Source organism: Lissotriton vulgaris, unplaced genomic scaffold (assembly GCF_964263255.1).
Source record: "Lissotriton vulgaris unplaced genomic scaffold, aLisVul1.2 SCAFFOLD_4472, whole genome shotgun sequence".
Lineage (NCBI taxonomy): Eukaryota > Metazoa > Chordata > Amphibia > Caudata > Salamandridae > Lissotriton > Lissotriton vulgaris.
The window spans coordinates 106,706-128,273 of record NW_028246836.1 but is presented as its reverse complement, the minus strand read 5'-3'; the positions used below and the strand labels follow the sequence as shown (position 1 = coordinate 128,273).

The 21,568-nt window shown below is 48.3% G+C and overlaps 1 protein-coding gene across 1 annotated transcript; it reads left to right on the top strand.

The window, feature by feature from the left end:
• The first annotated feature begins 8,243 nt into the window (after nt 1-8,243).
• LOC147665733 (E3 ubiquitin-protein ligase TRIM39-like) lies at nt 8,244-10,044 on the top strand. The gene has a single exon (XM_086949556.1). The coding sequence runs from the start codon at nt 8,247-8,249 to the stop codon at nt 9,630-9,632; it is 1,386 nt and encodes a 461-aa protein (XP_086805682.1). The 5' UTR covers nt 8,244-8,246; the 3' UTR covers nt 9,633-10,044.
• The last annotated feature ends 11,524 nt before the right edge of the window (nt 10,045-21,568 follow it).

Below are 21,568 nucleotides of genomic sequence, written 5' to 3'. Positions count from 1 at the left end.
GGAGGTGGTAATGAGGATAAGCTTTGCCCATGATTCAGGTCTTACAATTGGAGCCTATACGCTTATCTGCAAGTCCAAGTGAACTGCACTTCTTCTGCCCCTTCTCTGATCTGCAGAGGCACCAGACAGGGATGTCCACAGATCCCCCTCCTGTTTGGCCTTGCAATGGAGCCACTTGTGATATGGACTACATGCGATGCCCGGCTGTAGGGGTTTGACACGGGCGGGATGTAGGAAAGGACTGCCCTATCTGCGGATTAAGTCCTCTTGTTCCCTTCTAGACCATCCATTACGGTGTCTCAACTATTTCAAATGCTGTCCTCTATGTGGAGGCCTCGGGTCTTTAAGTTAATTGGTCCTAGTCCCTCTTTATCCTGCTGACGGGTGAAAGTAAAAAATAAAAAAAATAAAAATTCTGTAAATGAACTGTACAAATATTTCAAAATATACCAGCAGAAATGAAAGCACACATGAAGCATATTCTTTTTGTAATTCTGACGTGTGATGAAAACAATGATCAAAACAAATCACAACACATGCTGAAGCACAAATTATCACTATTCAGTTAAACCCAATTTCAACAAACATTATCGCTTGGTCGCTGTATAGTTTTATCAGTAAAACTGCTTATCTTTACACATTTAATAGACATTGTGATTTTTAAAAAACATGCCGTCTGCCCTACCATACCATGATTTACTAATATATTTGCGACCATGTACTACAAAATGCACCACCAGTTACATACCACACACCTTTTTCTCCTGAACGAAGAAGTTCATTAGCTACTTTTGTTTTTTGTGTGGTGCTTGGATTTTTCACAATCCATATAACTTCAGTGATGTAACATTGAAGGAAGCACCCCCACTTTAAACACTGCTAAGCACCACTTCCCTCTCTGGATGCCTAAAATCACCCAAAGTGTCAATGGCGGACCTGACATTCATGAAACCTCCTACCCTCACTGGGTACCTCCATTCACATGAACCAGTTGAGAAATTACGTTCCACATTAGCCACCCTCAAACTCGCTCACCCGCATTCTAACATCATACTGTCGGGAGACTTCAATATGTACCTACTTCATGGAGGGGAAAAAGCAAAATTGGCCACCCACATACCAGCAAACTACGAAATTACTACGGTAATAGATGTGCGGCTCTTTTGGAAGAACTCTCAATGCACATGCTGAACACAAGAGGTCTGCTCAACAACCCTCCAGCCTGCACAAGGGTCACACAAAAAACAGGCTCGATCATCAACTACACTTTTACGGACTACAATATTCTACCATACATCTCGTATTTTCAAATACAAGATAGAGCAGAAAGTGAACACTTACCACAAACCTTCAAACTACTCTCAAATCCACCAAGACCAATAACAAATAAGGTGATGTCTTCACAATTTCACTGTTTAACCTAAAGCGCCTTACCTGGAAAAAGGAAACTATTGGTGATATAATGGGCGTATGTTCCACCCTCTTGGAGAGCATCGAAAATGAATCATCGTGCATAGAGGCCTGGGAATCCTTTGTTTTCAAACTAGACAAAGAACTCCCAAGGCAGGGCAATGCGAAGAAAGCAAGAGGTTCATCTGGGGCAGCATGGTTCACAAACAGCTTAAGGAAACAAAAACAAAAAATGAATACATATCTAAGACGTCCAAGAACCTGTAGTCAAGAATCTACCCAAGAGACCCTAAGCTTAATAGGAGAAACTAGAAAGGAATTCAAAATGAACATCAAGGTAGCCAAGCGAGAACACAGAGAACTCACATGGGCAAAACTCCGCCACGCCAGCAAGAAAGGAGACTCCAGACTCTTCTGGGGTACAATCAACCAGCTGTCAAATGGCCAGAACCGACACTTCAACTCAGATACAATGGAGGACACTTGGAGCGCCCATATTGATCAAACATATAATGCAACCTCCACCCCAGTTCTAATAACTCACGGGATGCAATCTGAGAATGGGGACCCCCAAGCAGGAATAGTCACTGAATCACCTAAGCCACGCTCACAGGAATTTGTTAGCCAGTTCTCACAAGACCAGGTCCATAAGATCATAACAAATCTAAGGTCTGAGGCAGCAGCAGGACCAAATGGTCTGCCAACCGTCCTATTTCTGCAGGACCCATTGTTCTGGAGCGGTATTCTGACCCCGCTTTTTACACACGCTCTAGCAACAGGCTCAATCCCAGACTCATGGCGAGGAAGCATTATAAATCCCATATACAAATCAGGTCCTCGTTCTGACCCTTCCAATTATAGAATGATTGCATTAATCGACGTTGAGGTTAAGATATATGCATCAAATGTGTTGCTAGATCTAGAGGATTTGGTGGATCATATAAACTCGATGCCAAATACGCAACCGGGATTTCGGGCAGGAATGGGCACACTCACAAACATCTTGGCTGTAACTCTTCTAGCCAATCAAGCCTATGCAAAATCCTGCACCTTGTATGCATGGTTCAGCGATCTCAAAGCAGCATTTGATAACGTTCCGAGGGCAAAATTATGGGCCAACATGCAAGGTTGGGGGGCGCCCACAAAACTACTGGAAGCCATAATCAACTTGTACTCGCACACAGGGGTCCAAATAAAGATAGGCGACGGGCGCACTTTAACAAAAAAGATTCATACATCAAATGGACTAAAACAGGGTTGCATTCTGGCTCCCTGCCTAGTTAACATCTGTACTGCAGACCTTGAGAAGTACCTCTTACTTGCACAAACTGACCCCCCAAAACTGAGAAAAACATTGATACCTAGTCTTCAATACGTGGATGACATAGTCCTCCTAGCCCAAACACCTATAGGCCTACAGAGATCAATATCTCAATTAGGGGCCTACATTACTTCTGCCCAACTTTCAATTAATCATCAAAAAACAAAGGTGCTATGCTTTTCAAAACACTGCAAAAACAGGAAAAAAGGTACATTTACCTGAAATTTAGATGCAAACTCAATATCCCAGGAGGATTCGTATAAATACTTGGGGTTTCATCTTGATCACAATCTCAATTTATAGCCACAACTGGAACAAGGCAAAACTGAAGTGAAACAACTCCCCTTCGCCTTTAAAACTGTTCAGAAGAAGCTAACAGGCTGCTCAACAGGCCATCTCCTCAAAGTAATCGCTGCTAAATTCCTCCCCTCCATATCCTACGGGTCAGAAAATTTGAAAACAAAAGATGCCACTGTCCTAAATCTAGCACAGACCAGTCTCTTCAAGAGGCTGTTTTCAATTCCCCAATATATCTCTCAGGCTCAAATTCGATTGGAATACGGACTCAAAAACCAGATACCTGCTAGACAAGGGGCAATTGCCAAATATTATTGGCGGATGAGGGAAGCCGAAGATAATACTCTGGCCCACTTCTGTTGGGAAGAGATAGAAAAGCAAGCCAGGCTAAAGAATTCAATCTTTACCATCCTAAAGAGTCCCTCCTGGCCCTTCAACTCGAGGAAGCATGGCTCACAATCATCACATACTCCGGATTCAAAACAGCAGCGAATAACGCAATTGAACAGGTCTCTTTGCTAATGGACAGAACTACCTTCGCCATGAAAAGCCACACATGGGCCGTGATACAAACATATCAGTCGCTGAAGCCTCAAGCGTACCTATCTGAACACTTCTCACACCACAAAAAGCACTTTTTAGGTTTCGCTGGGGGGCGGAGCCGTTAGGCTCCTCCTCCAGAGAAATCTATTGAGTACAGTAAGGCACTATGGAACACGCCCCCCGTCCCATTGGCTAGCTCCATAAATGGAGCCTAGCCATTGGACGAGGGGCCTGTCCATCAATGCCGGACCAGACACGGGGGCGTTCCCAAGATTCTTTGGCTTTTGCCGACGTCACGCGACGCCGGGAACGCCCCCGAGTCTGTTCCGGCATTGCCGGCACCTCCCTTGCTGCTCGGGACGGGTCTCCTTATTATGCCCAAGTCTGCAGGTGAGTGACCTTCCCCCTCCCTCCCTTTCTCCCCCTCCCTCCCTCCCCCCCCCCTCCCTCCCTCCCTCCCTGCTCGATCCCCGCCCGGGGGTTTCTTCAGCCGGCCGGCCAATCCTAGCGCGGCCGGCCGGAAGTGCCCCCCCCCCCCGCCGCCCGGGGGAAGAAGGAAGACGGCGGCCCAGCCTCTACCAGGTGTTGCTGGGAGGCTCGGTGGGGCTCGTCCCCGAGCTGGGCCGGCGGCGGTTCGCTGAGTCGAGCCGGGGCCCGGCCAGCGCGGGCCCGCAGCAGCAAGCTCACTCGGAGGACCTACTGCGCGAGTTCGAGCTGCGCCTACTGCACATGTTCGGCCTGAAGCGGCGGCCGAACCCCAGCGCGGGCGCCCCCATCCCGCCCTACATGCGGGACCTCTACCGGGGCCAGGGCCTGGACCTGCGGCAGGAGCGCTCCGCCAGCCGCGCTAACACCGTCCGCAGCTTCCACCACGAAGGTAAGAAAGAGTCCGAGGAGTTCTCTTTACAGTGGCCCTAGAAGTAGGCGCGATGCTGCCACGGGAGGGGGCACTGCTGCCTTGAGTCACCCCGGGGGCAATTCCGTTCCCATTGTTACGCTTCTGGGGCATTTGGTCACTTTCTGTGCAAATCTGTAAAACAGCTAGGTAACTAGTGTGTACGTATAAATACTCCTTGGGGTCTCGATGCAACTTTAAATCGCTCCCTTCGCTATATCGCCCCAGTCCTTCAATATGTTTCCCTAGTGAATAATTTCAATTTCCCTCACTGCGTTGTTGGGCGCACTTTCTCGCGGGATGTGGCGCCCGGCAGCAGCCTTTATGGTATGTCAGCAGCATGTCTAGTGTTGTTTCGTGTTGCATGGAGCATGCACCCTGTCTAGTGCACTCTCGGGGTACGAAGCCTAAAGTTCGAGTGTGACGTCCTCAAAGGTTCCTGTGAACTCCGACTTTCGCGCTATAGGCCTCCTTCAGTGCTGGGCAGGCCTGTAAAGCGGATAATGAAAATACCAGCTCCACATGCTGGGACACAGGCCGATGACGAGAGCATTTTTATTGGGATTTAATTAAATTGGCGTACAAAGGAAGTGGTCAGAGATCAATGGCCGCGACGTATAATGGGAAGCTTTATATTGAGGCGGGAGATTAATGGTGAAATGTAACCTTCCGCTGTGGTTTTGACTCCTGCCTGCGCCAGTGAAAGTAAGCCTCGCCGTGAGTGAGCGCATGATTCACGCGGCCCAGCTCGGCCTTGGAATTGCGAAATTTACTGTGTAATCCCCGGGGACGCGTCTCCTACGTGCATCCCTTACTGGAGGGGTCCGAGGCGGGGCTGGCAGCAGGTTCAAACGGGGTACGCCAGCCCTCCTGGTACCTCTTTCCAGCCCTCCAGCAGCGGACGGACCGCAGGGCGGAGGGAGAGCGTGCCCTTCCGGGTAGCGGCCCCGGGCCTAAGGGCGGCGCGATACCGAGGAGGAGGCCGCGCCCCCCCCTCGCCGACCCCTTCCCTGTGGCGAGAGCCGCCCCCTCCAGAAAGCCTCCAGGAGCCTGTTTCCTCTCAAAACCACAACTGTCAGCTGGGACAGAGCGGCCTGCCTGCTGCAGGTGAGTGGGCGTGATGGTGGCCAGGGGGTGTGGGAGCAAGGGCTGAGGCCCTGTGGCAGAACGGGAAGGGGACTGCTTGGAACACGGAATGGAAGAGACGGTCTGTCAACCTCTTCTATGTGACCCAGACACTCTCTCATTTAGACCCATTCCCATTTTTATTCATAAGCGGCCTGCTGTCTTCCTCAAAATATCTCTCCGTTCCAGTGTATTTCCCTGGAAAGTGTCATTATTTATGAATTTTGAGCGGTCTGGATCCCCCCTGCTTCTTCGGGGGGGAGGGGTTTACTTTTATGTTTCTAAGTTGTAGTAATATGTGCATGCTTTTGTGTCATGCAGCGGGAAAATGGGTCCATAACGTGCATGAAGTATTTTTTTAGTAGTATTTGATGCAATAGCCGTGTGTCAACAGGGGCCTCTCTCTTAAGATATGCATTTCTATAATTAACACTGCACCTCTTTGCATTCAGGCAGAATGCTTAGTTGTTTAATATAAAGGACATAGTTTCACCAACGTCTGAACAGATGTGTCAGGAGTGATTTGTGGGCGCTTTATATTTTATCTGTTTAGGTTGGTCCTTTCTTGGTGTGATGTACAATCCTGCAAGGGCTGCGCCAGTGTTTACTTGTATGTTGACAAGTTTGTGTATTTGACCAGTGGTGAAAATCATAGCAGTCACGTGGTCTTTACTTGTAGGCCAAAAAAAATACAACGAATGGGCGGTGGCGCAAGGCCTTCATAAATATGGCCCCAAGGTTCTTTAGTAGGCGTGTATTTTTTTGCACTTTGACGTTTTGGGATTTCAGTGCTTCCTTCATTGGTAGTGGACTGGGTTTTCTCCTCCTTCCTGCTCTCTCTCTCCTGCCATCCCTCTCTTTTTTGCCTTCTTACTCCCTCCTGCCCTCCCTTTCCACCTCTCTCTTCTGCTCTCTTTCACCTTCTTGTCCTCCATCTCTCTCCTGTTCTCTCTTTCCTGTCCTCTCCTCCTCTAGCCCTCCTTCTCCTTCCCGCCCTCCCTCTCCTACCTGCCGCCCTCTCCTTTCTGCCCTCTCTCACACACTCCTACCTTCCCTCCTGTCCTCCCACTCCTTCTTGCCCTCCCTCTCCCTTCTGCCTATTTTCCTTCTTGCCTTCCCTCTCTCTCCTGCCCTCTCTTCCTTTTGACCTCTCTTCCTTCTTACTCCTGCCCTCCTACATGCCCTCCCTTTCCCTTCTGTCCTCTCTTGCTCTCCCCCTATTTTCTGACCTCCCACTCCTTGCATTTTCGCCTTCCTACCCTACCTCTGTATCCTCCCCACTCTTCTTTGCATATGCCTTCTCAACATGCGCTATCACTGCACACAGCCTCTCAACACACGGCCTCTATGCACATGCCTCTCTCCATATGATCTCTCTGCACAGGGCTGTGTGTAGAGAGGGCAAGTGAAGATAAGGCATGTGTAAAGAGGGCGTGTGCAGAGAGGGTGTTTTCCAGAGAGGCACTCCATATTTCTGTGTAAAGTAAAACACATCAACGTTTTACACATAATTCAAAGAAGTTAGAAAAGACCATTTGTCAAAAGCAATACCAAAAGCACAAACTTTAACAAAGGCGAAACCATTGCATTGTAAATGCTTGTTGACGCTGCTGCGGCTGGGCTCTTTTTCTATGAAAGACTTAACTCCGAAATGGATATGTAGCTGGCCGACCAAAGAATGCCGCCTCTGCGGACAAGGAGAAGAGTCACTGCTACACCTTCTATGTATTTGCCCCTCATTATTAGAAATCAGAAAAACATTGCTCCATGAGTTAATGAGGAAGGCACAATTAATGACATGTAGAGGGGCAATCATACAATGTCTTGGAGGCTCGTCAATTCAACTATCTTGCAGAGCCATAACCTTCTGGCAAATGGCGGCAAAGGAACTGGATAAAAAAAAAGCAAATGAACTAACTGGAGCAGTCCAGAACTGAATGGCCCGCTCAATTTGCAAAAAGCACCGCCATCTTGCATTTTACTGTTAGTAAATTTTTAGAATAATATTTTATTTCACAATCAGATACTTTTAAAACTATCACTTGTCGACTGCTCAGGCACCTGATTGCGTTATGCACGTACTTCTAGCATTGTCAAAAATTTCTTAAATGTAATTTATAATGTATTATGGTAGTTTGTATACCCTTTTATGATTTTTAATTAAATTTAAAAAAAGTATTATGACTTGTGGAAAAAGGGATAAGTGCTGATGACAGAAACTCCTTGGCTCCGAGACAAATGGCTTGTCATTCCACTTTTAAGCGTATTTGGGACATTCTGTGATTGGGAACGTATCCCACTTTGTGAGTGTATTTTAATGTCAATAACTCATATTAAATCTTACCTTTAATAAACATGTGTATCCATTGGTTGATTTAAATGACGCATGGAAGCTTTAACTGGTCAGTGAAATGCTAAACAAATACTAATAAAAATTGGGATTTTTGCTCTTTCAGGCCGCACCTCTGACTCCACCCACTGACCCCAATCCACGTGTAATTCCCGTCCACTGATTCTCCGCCCACAGTTCCCCTACTGTTTTTTTCCCCCCACTTCGACCACTCCCTGAATCAGTCTCTTTACTTAATGGTTACAGAACTGTCCCTCCCCTCACGTGTTCCCAGGTGCTCACTTTCCGTCCCAGCCATCGGTGCCATGGCTGCTGCTAACCCTGTCCGGAGCCTGCTGGAGGAGGCCATGTGCTGTGTCTGCTCGGGGTACTACCAAAACCCTGTGAACACCGAGTGCGGGCACAGCTTCTGCCGCCTGTGCACACCTAAGGGCAGAGTCTTCCCCTGCCCGCAGTGCAGAGTGCAGTGCGACCCCAGAGACCTCAAGGCCAACACGCAGCTGCTAAACATTGTGGAGCTCGCCAAGCAGATGTGCCAACGAACAGAGGGGGCGCAGGGCCTATGCCAACAACACGAGGAGAAGCTCAAACTGTTCTGCAAGGTGGAGGAGGCGGCCATCTGTGTGGTGTGCAGCCTGTCGGCTGAGCACCGAGAGCACGCCGCGGTGCCCATCCGAGAGGCCGCCCTGGAGTACAAGGATACCCTGGCGGGCTGGCTGCCCCCTCTGAGAGCCAAGAAGGAGCTGCTTGTGGCGTCCAAGGCGCAAGAAGAGCAGGAACTTAAAGCCTTGAAGGATAACTTGGAAGCTGAGAAGACGAAAACTCTGACAGAATTTCAACACCTGCGCCAGGTCCTGCAAGAACAGGAAGATGCCGCTCTCGCGAGACTGGAGGAGATTCAGAACAAAATCAACAGGACGGAAAAAGCGAACACAATTCAACGACTCCAGCAAATTGCCTCCCTCGATGCCCTGATCAGAGAGGTAAATTCGAAGTGTGCGCAGCCGACAGAGGAGCTGCTGAAGGACGTCAGGAGCACCCTGAGCAAGTGTGAACATGAAACATTTCAAGAACAGGAAAAAACGACCAATGAGGACAAGAGAAAGGAAGGTATTTTAAGCCATGTACAAGTTTTCGAACCGGAAATGGGGACGATGAAGCAGTATAAATTGGCTGTGACTCTGGATGGGGACACCGCTCATGGAAGTCTGCTGAAGCTGTCTGAGAATAAGAGACGTGTGAGAGGGCTCCTCCAGGTTGTGCCGTCTGGCTACTCATACAATTATCCCACGTGTTTTCAGTATCCCTGTGTGCTGGGGAAGGAGGGTGTCCGCGCAGGGAGGCACTACTGGGAGCTGCAGCTGCTGCTGGAGGGTGGTGAGTGGTGTGTGGGCGTTGCACTAGGGTCCGTGAACAGGGGCGCCGCAGACTCAAAGTCACCCGAGCAGGGGGTCTGGGCTGTGGAGGGGTATCACGGTCACTACACGGCTCTCACCTCTCCTGCCACCCCGCTGCCCCTGCGGGGGAGCCCCAGGGTGCTGGGGATCTACCTGGATTACGAAGAGGGGCGGGTGTCCCTGTACAAAGCCGACACCAAGGAGCACCTTTACACGTTTACAGGTGCCGCTTTCACCGAAACCATCTTTCCATATTTTTATCTCGGTCCCGGCGCTGAGCTCCGCCTTGTCTGAAACCTGCAGACCCCGGAGATGTTGGGACTAGAGTAAACGCTGTCAGCGTGTTGGCCTTTTGTATTTTTCATGGAGATTTCTTATACGTGGAAATGAGAGTTATATTTATGACACGCCAGTGAAGATGGATGTGTCACGATAACCGGTTGAGAGGAGGGTACTGTTAAGAACGGATTCACAAGTTTTCCTTAATATTCACACAGTAGATAGAGCACTGCGGACTTGAGAAAACCATCTCTATTGCCTCAGCTTCATTCTAGGATAACATTACAGAGGAAAACTGGGACCATACATTAAAGGCGTTTACAGCACTGCACAGTTAACCCTTTGTTCGACTGTTGGCTAACTTTTTTTCTTCTAAATAGTTGCTACACAATAAAATAAAATAAACGAAGCCATGCATGCAAACCCACTGAGCGTATTAGAACATTTATTTTTATTCCTGTGTGGAGGTGGGCGAGTGGTTAATGTGTCATCTTTTGCGAGGCATGAACCCCTCTCCACACTCAAAACTATAGTATTAAATAGCATATTTCGCTGCATATTTGGTTGATGCCTCTGTTTCTATATACTTATGTCTTAATTTTTCCAAGATTTCCCCATTTAACTATATTGAAAGAAACCTGCCAGTCAGTAAAATAAAAGTGACAGAGTAGATTTCCCCTTTTAATATACACTGAGTTTAAACACCCGTGGTTATATTACATAAAGTGCCATCGTCATGAGGTTAATAGGCCCTGTGCGCAAACGCTTCCAATTTTTTTTTTTTTTTTTTACATGTTCATGTTTAAAGTTGATATCTTTTTAGACAAGGACGTTTACCACATATTTACTGGCGCGCCTGAATGAGATAGTGTACCCAGAAAAGGGTTGTCTACGAATACTTTTCTTCGTAGGCACATTATCATACCAAAGATCATTCTGTCTGAGGACCGGGTACATTACGCAAACTGTCCTTGTTTGTTGTTGTCTGTTCGGTGACAGATCTGGGTGGGTAGCATCAATAATGGTGGCTGAACCAGAGCTCAGTGCTGCGGCAACAAATGATGGATGGGATGCTGAATGAATCAAGCATTCCCCTCCAGTCAAGAGGTCGAGATCTGGGTTAAATCCATCATTCTTTTGCTCTCTACCCCACCCCAGTTTGGACCCAGCTATATGCAAATCGGTTTTACCCTGTTCCTCATGGGAACAGTCCAGCCCACACTGCCAAGCCGGGTCCGGTTTCGGGGTGACGACCCTCATCAGCCAGGCTAGCTTGAATCCAATAGCAGAGAGAGCAAGGGACCCACATCTGGGCATACCCATCCCACTTAAGGCAAAAAGTGCTGCAGCAACAAATGATGGACGGAATGCTGAATGAATCAAACATTCACACCCAGTCAAGAGAAACCCTAAAACTGGTCCCATAATGCTTGTTTCCAGTCCAGGGAAGACCTGGCCTGGCAGTTCAGGCTGGACTGTTCCCCTGGAGAGCAGGGGCAAGACTGATTTGCATATGGCTGGGTTTTAACTGGAATGGCATGATAGCAAAAAAAGGATGAATTTAGGCCCAGATCTCTGTACTGGGGTGAATGATTGACATTGTTCAACATTCTGTCCATCAATCGTTGTTTTTAGGTGTCGCCTAAGCAATTGCGTTAGCAATGCTTGGCGAGATATTATGTAGGGCCTTTAAAAAATGCACCCAAAGGCTCTGATAGGAGGATTGCCTACAGTGCATGTGTGCGGGGCGCGTGCACATCGCGCACCATTTGTCAGCCTGTGAGCCTCTCTCCGCACTCATGCTGGTTTACACTTCAAAGGAATCTGCTCCCTGCCCCCCTCCGTGCAATGCCAGAGTTTGTCCCTACAGCCCTGTGCCCTCCGCTTACCTCTCAACAACACTTTTCTCATGCTGCAACCATATGCCCTCAGCTTTACTGTTACCAAGCCTCCTATTAAAATACTATCCCATGCCCTTTGCTCTACTCACATCGAAACTCTCATTAATCTTAAATTCATGTTTGAACTGATATAAATATGTCTACCACTTCGTGCGCTCCCGCCCTACTAACACTGCTGGTTTAGCACCATATATATTGTGCTGCATTTAAAAGCATTGTTAAGTCAGTACACATCACTGCTAACAGACCTTTATGGAAATTGTGTGCATAAACTACAACTCTGTACCTGTTTCTTCTACCCCTGTAAAGCCGCTCATCAAACTACAGTTCCGTGCCCGTGTGCTGCACCCCCGCCAAGCGTCCTATTAAAGTACAAAATCGTGCAGTCTGCTCTACCCCCACCAACCCTCCCATAAAACTACAACACCAAGCCTCACAGTTGTACCCTTGTTATCATTCCTATTAAGCTACCACCTCGTGCCTCTTCGTTTAAGTCACGTCAATTCTACTATAAAAGTACAATTCCCTCTGCTCTACTCTTAGTATAAGTCCTATCAGACTACAACTCTGTGCTTTTTATTTTACTTTGAACAATACTACTATCAAATTACAACATTGTGTCCTTCATATTCCTTTTACTAGGCTTGCCATCAAACAATAGCGTAACATCTCTGTATTATGTTGGCATTGGCATTCTTAAAGTTAAAGAATTAGTGCGCTACCTTCCCACATCAACTAGGTTAACTTGTGAACGCGCTCATAAAGACGCGCTAGCATCCACTGTTAAAACAGCACATGTTTAACTTGCGCCTGGCGTCATGCCCTGGATTGCTGGAAGTGCTCCTTCACCACCCTTTGCCCCCTGGAGCCTCCTGTGCCTGGATCGGTGGCCTTGTCGGGCCGCGGGCGGGGCTGTGATAGCCATACCTTTGGCACAGAGCTCCTGGGCCCTGCTGCGCCTGATGTGGGGTCTGCTGGGCCTGCCCCGTGCCGCTGATGGAGGCCTGATCTACGCTAGGCGGGCAGGAATAGGGCCGAGTGTGGTATTGGGTTCCGGTGGGGGCTTACCGGCTGCATACTTCGCCCCCCTTCGCTGGCCGAGTGGCGGGCTCACCTTGGTGGTCAATCGGACCACGTCGGTCTGCCGCAGGTGTCGTTGGATGCTGGAGTAACGGCAAGGATACCAGCTGCGAGGATCTTGGAGGTGCTGTGGTGAGGCTGCCTTGTACCTCTGGCTGGGTGGGGTGCCCGGAGTGCTTTGTGTGAGCTGCACAGCTGTGTCCCTTAGTGGTGTGGAGTTCCGGCGCACCCCCACGTCTCGCTCTGCTGTCCACCTGGTGCTTGGTGACCTGGCCACGTTGACTGGAGAGGACCTCCCTGGTCGGACGCTGGGCCTGTGAGGTGGGTCAATGGACACTTTATTAGAATGTTGCGACTCCTTACTCCCCCATGACATTCTGGGGACCCATCTTCTCTGGACTGAGTCGCACAAAGGGCGGACGCAACACTCTCTAGTCCACAGGGCCCTTTAGCGTTTGCCATGATGAGGGACCGGCTGGGTGGGGGGGTCCTCCAAGCAAAGCACAATAGATACGTTTACCGGCACTGGGTCCTCCGCTATGGCGTCTGGGGGGGCGTCTAGTGATGTGCCTGATAATGCTGACCTCATGGCCGCCATCACCCAGTCGAGGGATGCCTTAGATGCCAAAATTGGAGCAGTGGGGTCAGACGTCATGCTGTTACGCCAGGATTTACGCAATGCTGTGGCACGGATAACGGAAACGAGGGTCTCTGGACTGGAGGATGTGGTGGAGACCCTACAGAAGCGAGTGGCCTCCCTGGAGACGGTCCAGCGTAGGCTGGCATCCCGAGTGGAAGACGCGGAAGGGAGGGCCCGCCGCAACAATCTACACTCTGTTGGATTCCCGGAGGGATGTGAGGAGGGGGGCATGGAGCGGTTCCTCACCCAGTGGCTCGAGAGTTGGCTCCCTCTGGGGTCCTTGTCTGCATGCTTTGTGGTGGAGCGCGCCCATTGGGCTCTGACCCAGAAGCCCCCTCCTGGGGCTCGACCAAGACCTGTCATTGCAAAGTTACTGAACTATCACGATAGAGACATTATCCTGAAACAGGCTAGGGCCAAGGAACCATTGCTGTTTAATAATGCTTGTATCCTGATATTCCCAGACTTTACTAAGCTGGTTCGGCAATCCTTTATGGCAGAAAAGGCCTGTCCTCGACAGCTCAAGCTCCCATATGCCCTGCTATATCCTGCCAGACTGCGGGTGGTTTATCGCTCCTGCGCCCATTTGTTCGATACACCAGAGGAGGTCTTTCAATAGACCGATGAGACTGTGCGTCCACACACCCAGCTTCGCGTGGATTCAGATTCTTCATCAAGTGAGATGCTGCGCAAACAACCTGCGCAGAAGAGGAAAGGGAACAGGCGCTCCCGGTCCAGGCGAAGATCGTTGTCAGGTGACGCCTCGTCCCGGGCGGCATCGGCGCAGCATCTACCTACCACTCTGAACTAACTCATGGGGAATGTTATGATTCACTGATTTCTTGTCCTGTTTGCCTTGACCGGGGAAGCACGTTTGAGGGCCGTTACCCCTGTAGCGCATCTGCCGGTGGGGAACGGGCCAGCTGACAATGGGTTGTGAGTTGGGGATCCATTGGTGGGCGAAGGGGGGGACCCCCTGTTGGGGTCTGCACGTACGCTCACCGCAACGGGTATTTAATTGTTTTTGAGGTATTTGGTGGGGGGGGGGGTGTTTGTTTTTGGTTTGGTTGGGGGTGTTGTTGTTTGATCGCACTAGCCTACATCGACTCAAGGTCATCTTGTCTAGTCCACAAGGTCTTGCCTGGTACACGCCCATGTTCTGCACCGTCTCATGACAGGCCCCCTTAGTGGTAGGCAGGTTTCCTTGGGGACCCTTCACATAATGTGTTGGAATGTTCGGGGGTGCTGGACAAAATCAAGCGTAGCGCAATACTTAAACAGGCGAAGCGCGTACACGCCGACATTCTCATTCTCCAGGGAACGCATCTGATCGGGAATAAGGTACTCTGTTTTCAACATTTTGGATACGTGCACGTTTTTCACTCCAGCTTTGTAAGGGGATCCCGGTGGGTTGCAATCCTGATCCATAGAAGGGTCTTATACACACACGTGAAAGTATGGAGGGATACACAGGGCAGGTATCTGTTCATTCAGGGGACGATAGGGACGGAACCCATAGTCCTGGGTAATGTTTATGCCCCATTCCTGGGGCATGGTTGACAGGCTCATGACACTGCTGACAGACATACCGGATGGGCCCATGGTTGTGGGGGGAGACTGGAACAATGTATTAGACCTGGTTGGGGATCGTTGGGGGCCTGTCGGCCACAGGTGGGCCTACGAAGCTGCATACACTAGTGTCGGGTCAGGATTGGATAGACCCCTGGCGTCGCCTGCTTGGTACGACACAGGGCTACACATATTTGTCGGCCGTCCATGGCTCCTTTTTTCACCTTGATTACATCTTCATCCCCCGTGCCATGGGACACAGGGTAATTGCCGCCGATATTCTCCTGGGTGGACTGTCGGACCAGTCACCGATTATCTTACATTAAATATGGGTCGAACACAGCAGCCATTTCGGTGGCGTCTTTCGGTGTGGAACCTTCAGAGGGGGCTGACTATCGAGAGCATATGAGAGACGCCATAGATCAATTTTTGTCACTTAATGTGGGGATGGTGGAGGGGGCTGATTGCCTGTGGGAGGCGATGAAACCCACGCTTCGAGGGGTAGATATATTGTATTGTGCAGCGGCCCGCAGATTACGTAGGGAGACTCTTGTTCAGGTGGAGGCTAAGCTTCTGGCATTGGAATCCCGCAGCAGGGAGGGCGCCGACCGCAGTTCTCACCGCCAACTTCTTTTGATGCAACAGGAATATGTGCATATTCTGCTGGATGAAGCCCGACAGGCATGACTGGCGACCTGCAGCAGAATTTATCAATGGGGGGACAAATCCAGCAAATTGTTACATAGGTTGTGTCAGTGGTCGTTGTACTCCCAGGTCCTACCAGGTGTTTTGGGTCCGGATGGGTCCGCTCTCACTGACCCCTCTATGATTGCTGACAGCTTTGCCACGTACTATGCGGACCTCTATAGGGAGTGCCTCCCCGAGGCGATGGTGGGTCGATTCCTCGACGATCTACCGCCTAAGGCCCTCTGACGAGGTGCGTGAGGAGCTGGATCTCCCGCTCACTAAGGGGGGGCTGGATGCGGCGCTGGGTGAGATGCAGCCTGGAAAGGCCCCGGGGTCGAATGGCTTCCCATGCAATTTTTTTTACGTTATCTACAATTGGGACCTCATTGGGAGTGTTTTTATCTGACTCTCCGGTCGTCTCTTGGGAACAAAATCTGGCCCCTGTATGGGAACGGGTGCGGGAAGATCTTAAAACTTGGTCCCACATGCCGCTTTCAATATATGGCAGATCGGCCATCTTTAAAATTGTGTCCCTTCCCCGCCTCCTGTATCCGCTACAAAAACCATCCCTACCCGATTTACCCCGGCTGGTTCAGATGGGTCAACACAGCCTTGAGTCAATTTCTATGGGCTGGCGGTATGGCAAGGGTAGCTCTACGGACTTGCTTCCAGTCCACGTATTGTGGGGGACTGCAACCTCTGATATCCTATTACCTAGACTCTCATCTCCTAGTCCTAAATGAGTTGTGGTATGGCGATAGGGCTGATCCAGCCTATGCGGTCGAGAGGTGCTGTATGGGGGATAAAACTCTGCACACTATATTGTACTCCGCGCCACTGCGTAACTCCCTACCACCGGCTACGAAGCTGATATTTCAAATATGGCGACAGGCGTTGAGACGGACAGGGTGGTGGAATAGATTGACTCTGGAGACTCCCCTCTGGTCGAATGGACAACTTCCGCAGGTGGCGATGTTATCCGGTTTTCGGAGCTGGGACCGCATTGGCATCTCCACTCTTGGGGACGTCATGCGGGGACCAGTTTTAAAGTTCTTTCAGGAGTTGCAGAAGGACTTCCACATGCCCAAAACTCAATTTTTCAGATATTTGCAGCTGCGACATGCCATCACTCCTTACATTGAGGGGCTGGGGTCCCTGGCTGAGTTTAGTCCCATAGAGGCCAAGGTATTCATGAGAGACCTCCACGACCACAAGATTTCCAAAATTGATCAGTCCCTGGTCATCCATAGTTCCTCCAAACTACAGCGACTTCGGGAGGCTTGGGAGGGAGACATAGGCCCACTGGGGGAGGAGGACTGGGTGGAGGCCCTGGTTTCCCGGCGGGGGTCATCTATCGCCGTACGTCTTCACCTCATCCAATTTAAATATATCCACCGAGTCGGATTTACCAGGGTCAGACTCTGGAGGGCGGGACTGGTGGCCTCCCGATGTGTCTTAGATGCCAACATGAGGAAGGTACCTTGCTCCACACAATCTGGCAATGTACTGCCTAGGCACAATTTTGGCGAGGAGTCTTGTCGTGCTTATCCGAATTTCTCGGCTGGGACCTCCCAAAATTGGTCCTACTGCATGACATGGAGGATGTAGTGGGTAACATATACAAACGCCACTTGATGTTATTGGGGTTCACTTTGGCCAAGAGAGATATTGCCAAAGCTTGGAAGGCTCCGAGGGCACCGTCTATGTCTGTGTGGAAAAATAGCATGGATTTCTGTATGGGGCTGGAAATTCCCATCTTTACGGCCAAGGGATGCCCACTTAAACATTACAAAATCTGGAGGCAAAGGGCAGAATATCGCAGCCTGGAGTTGGAACCGGTTTCGGTGGCCGGGCACGCGGACTTGGTGACCCTCCCCCTGTGATTGCCATACATTGTCACTCCTTAGATACAGGTACAATGTGTCTAGATGAACAAGATTATTCATATTTGGTACTTTGGTGGGGTAGGCGTGAGTGCGATGGGGGTGAGTTCTGGGTTTGTTTCTTTGATCTTGTTCTTTTTGTTTGCTATACAAATTTCAACTGTATTGCTCTCTATTTGTCCTTTATTCTAGGTGAAATTGTCAGTCAATTCACTGTCCATTCTGTATGTATGAGTTGCTGGGTTACAGTGCTCTGCAATATATTGGTCATTTGACAAACAAAATTTGTTTAAAAAAAGACACTTCTGTACCCTGTAGTTTACTCCGCCATGCTCCCTATTGAACTACAGCTCCGTGACGTGTGCTCTATTCCCCCGTCAACTCTCCCAGAAAACAGCAATGCTAAGCCTCACAGTTCTACTCTTGTCATCATTTCTATTAAGGTAGCACCCCATGCCTCTCCGCTCTAGTCACCTCTAATCTACTATCAAACTACAATTAATTTCCGTCTGCTCTATTGTTAGTATAACTCCTCTCAGGCTACAAACGTGTAGCTTTAGTTTTACTTTTAACACCACTCTTATTAGACTACACCACTCTGCCCATCGCATTATTCTATCAGGCCTCCTTTCAAAAAATAGCATAACAGCTCTGTATTATGTTGGCCCTGGCATTCTTAATGTTTAGGTATTAGTGCATTCTCTTCTTACAAACACTATGGTTAACTTGTGAACGCGCTCATAAAGTTTAATATGTATTAAAGGTACAATTTTGCCTTCTTTATAAAGTCTTAAAATGCAACCTTCGCTGCTTTGTTAATACATTTAGCGGGCTTACAGTTTTGCTTTAAGAATTTAAGCTAGCTCGTGTGGCAATAGCGGGCATGTAATAATGAAAACTGCTAAGGCTTATTGTAGATATGTCTAAATAATACATATCAACCCTGTTTTATATATTCACATGTTTAATTCACTTTCTTTCATTGTGCTTCCTTTACCTTGCTTTTAATTACACTGGGGGGATTAAGTGATTTGCCCAGGATCACGGAGTTGAACCCAGTTCCAGGGTCAGCAGCTCTACCTTAGCCATGCATTTGTTGTGTTAACCCACAAGCCCCTGACCAGCTTGCCAACATGGTTTTAAACAAGCCCCCCTGATTTTAAAACACCACCTCATCCTGCTCCCTGCAGTGGCATAACTAAATTTGAACTCCCCCACTTGCAAACTACGGTGTCAGTGGGGGCTTATTTTCTGCCACTGGCTCTCTGTTGAATTACCCACCCCTCAACTCAAAGCATGCATAAGTAATACAAAAGCGGCTACGCACATAATCAGAAAGCCTGTATTCCAGGAATACTCCAAAATAATAGTAATACAAGCATTGATAAAGTTGAACAATCTCACATAGGGGAAAGCTAATGCAATCGTGCATTTCCTTCACTTATTTAACAAGCATTTGCAATGCAGTAGGTCTCGCATTAGGAAAGTTTGAGCTATTGGTAATGTAAATGACTATTTTTTTATTTATGTGTTGGTTTTGAAAATAGCGAAATTAATAGCTTTGTCATTTACAATGCCAATAGATTTAACTCTCGCAAATGTGACACCTATAGCATTTGTAATGCAATATGTGTTGTATTTACGTCTTAGATGTATTGCTATTACAAATAACAATGACTATTTTTTTTAATAATTAATACTTAAATAAGTTATTGAAATTTATAATGGCAATAGCTTCAACTTTTGTGAAGATTATGTTCAGTGTATTTTATTGTGACAAAAATCCAAAAACAGCAGTGAAATATTAACATCATCTTTTTGTGACATTTGTAATAAAGCTTGAAACATTAAGAGAACATATTTGAACCAGTTGTTGTTGAATGGTTGCCCAGATTGATGCTGTGGCGGCGCTGAGTGATGCTGTGGCATTCAGTGATGCTGTGGTAGCGCATAGTGATGTTGTGGTGCCCCTGAGTGATGCTGTGGTGGTGCTGAATGATGCTGTGGTGATGCGATAGGTAGATAGATAGATAGATAGAGGGAGGGCGATAGATAGATGGAGGGAGGCGATAGATAGATGGAGGGAGGCGATAGATAGATGGAGGGAGGGCGATAGATAGATAGAGGGAGGGCGATAGATAGAGGGAGGGCGATAGATAGATAGAGGGAGGGCGATAGATAGATAGAGGGAGGGCGATAGATAGAGGGAGAGCGATAGAGTGAGAGCGGTAGATAGAGTGAGAGCAATAGATAGATAGAGGGCGATAAACAGATAGACAGAGTGAGGGAGATAGACAGATAGAGTGAGGGTGATAGATAGATAGACAGACAGAGTGAGGGTGATACATCGATAGACAGATAGATAGAGTGAGGGTGATAGATAGATAGCTAGATAGAGTGAGAGCGATAGACAAAGTGAGGGCGATAGATAGAGTAAGGGCAATAGACAGAGTGAGGGCGATAGATAGATAGAGTGAGGGCGATAGATAGAGTGAAGGCGATAGAGTGAGGGTGATAGATAGAGTGAGGGCGATCGATAGATAGATAGACAGACAGATAGAAAGATAGATTGACAGAGTGAGGGTGATAGATAGATAGAGTGAGGGTGATAGATAGATAGCTAGATAGAGTAAGGGCGATAGACAGAGTGAGGGCGATGGATAGAGTGAAGGCAATAGATAGAGTGAGGGCGACAGATAGTGAGTGCGATAGATAGAGTGAGGGCGACGGATAGATAGCTAGATAGAGTGAGTGCGATAGATAGAGTGAGGGCGACGGATAGATAGCTAGATAGAGTGAGGGCGATAGACAGAGTGAGGGCGATTTTAGACCTTTTGAGCGCATTTGAAAACAATAGCAGCTGTTGATGTTTTCAGTAAGGGAAATTGCAGTGGTTTGGCAGAGCAAACCTAGCTGTCCCATCGATTCGAACCAATAGTGTTTATCACTTTGTGAGCTGGATTATTTTACATATTAAAAAACTCTGCTCACCAGTAAATCCTAAGCATAACTTTCACAAGCCACTGTATCCTTTCCTGCAGATAAAGTGAACCCAGTGCATGTGAGAGACCCTGCTTTGTGACTACCTTATGAGAAGCGGGCAGGGCATGTTCAAGGCTTGATTAACATGTTAGAAACCCCCTGTCCCCAAAGAGCACGTGGTGATTGCCCGGTGACTAGGAATCTCAGAAACCAACCCTGCCTCGTAAGGTTCAGTGCTTTACAGCAAATGCACATCAAGGCTGTTGAGTCATGACCCGATGCTTGGAGACAATAAAACTGCAAAGGATTTACAGCCGTAGGTTCTCCTGCCACCGGCCAGATACAATAAACCACGAGCCCTTCTCAAGCTTCTTATCTGTGTTTTCACACAGGCAATCAAAAATGTGCGTAGTCAGCATGCGCGAGTTCTGTGTGAGAGCTGATGTGCCAAAGCCACTTGCTTTCACTTTCAGGCTTTAGGATTTGTTGTCAAGTACTGAAATAAGCAAATGCTGTGACACCCTTTCAACATGCGTTCTGTAATCTTCATCGTAGGCGACAGTAAAGCTTCGTGTGTGCAGGGGCTGACTAGCTATTGAGGCAATTCGATATTCTGGTAGCCTTATCACAAAAAATAAAGACTGAAAGGAGTAAGTTGCAATGAAAATAAAGGCGCGCCACGGCAATAAGATGCTGGTGGGGACCATCCGCACTCTGACATTATCCAAGAGAAAGAGCGGGAACACACACAAAGGAGAAAGGCAGAAGAAATTGACAGAACCCTCACAAAGGAGAAAGCCAGAATATGTACAAGGGAGACAAAGGGGCAGGAAGTGTGTAGTAGTAGTTTAATAAACCTCAGGGGTTTTAAGGCTCGGCATCCTTGGTATTAGGTGTGCTGACCTTTTTATTGCACCAGCCGCGGCTCCTGACATGAGCTTTGGGCACCTGCACGCCTACTTTTAAAACAAGTTTAACACAGCACCCCAAAAGACACAAATTCACCTAGACTGGGCACAAAAGAAAGGTTACTCTAAAGACTTGCCATCTATTTTTTATTCTGATAATTTTATATAGCGCGGAAATGACCCAAAGGCATCAGAACACTTTACAAGACTAGCAGGATACATGGGTTACAGCGAGTTCCAGTTACAGCAATTAAAATACAGCATTTACCATCGGTAGCTGTGAGCAGGAGTTACCACGAAA

What these genes read in the sequence shown, in the direction of transcription:
- LOC147665733 (XM_086949556.1), top strand. Translation starts at nt 8,247, where the DNA reads ATGGCTGCTGCTAACCCTGTCCGGAGCCTGCTGGAGGAGGCCATGTGC.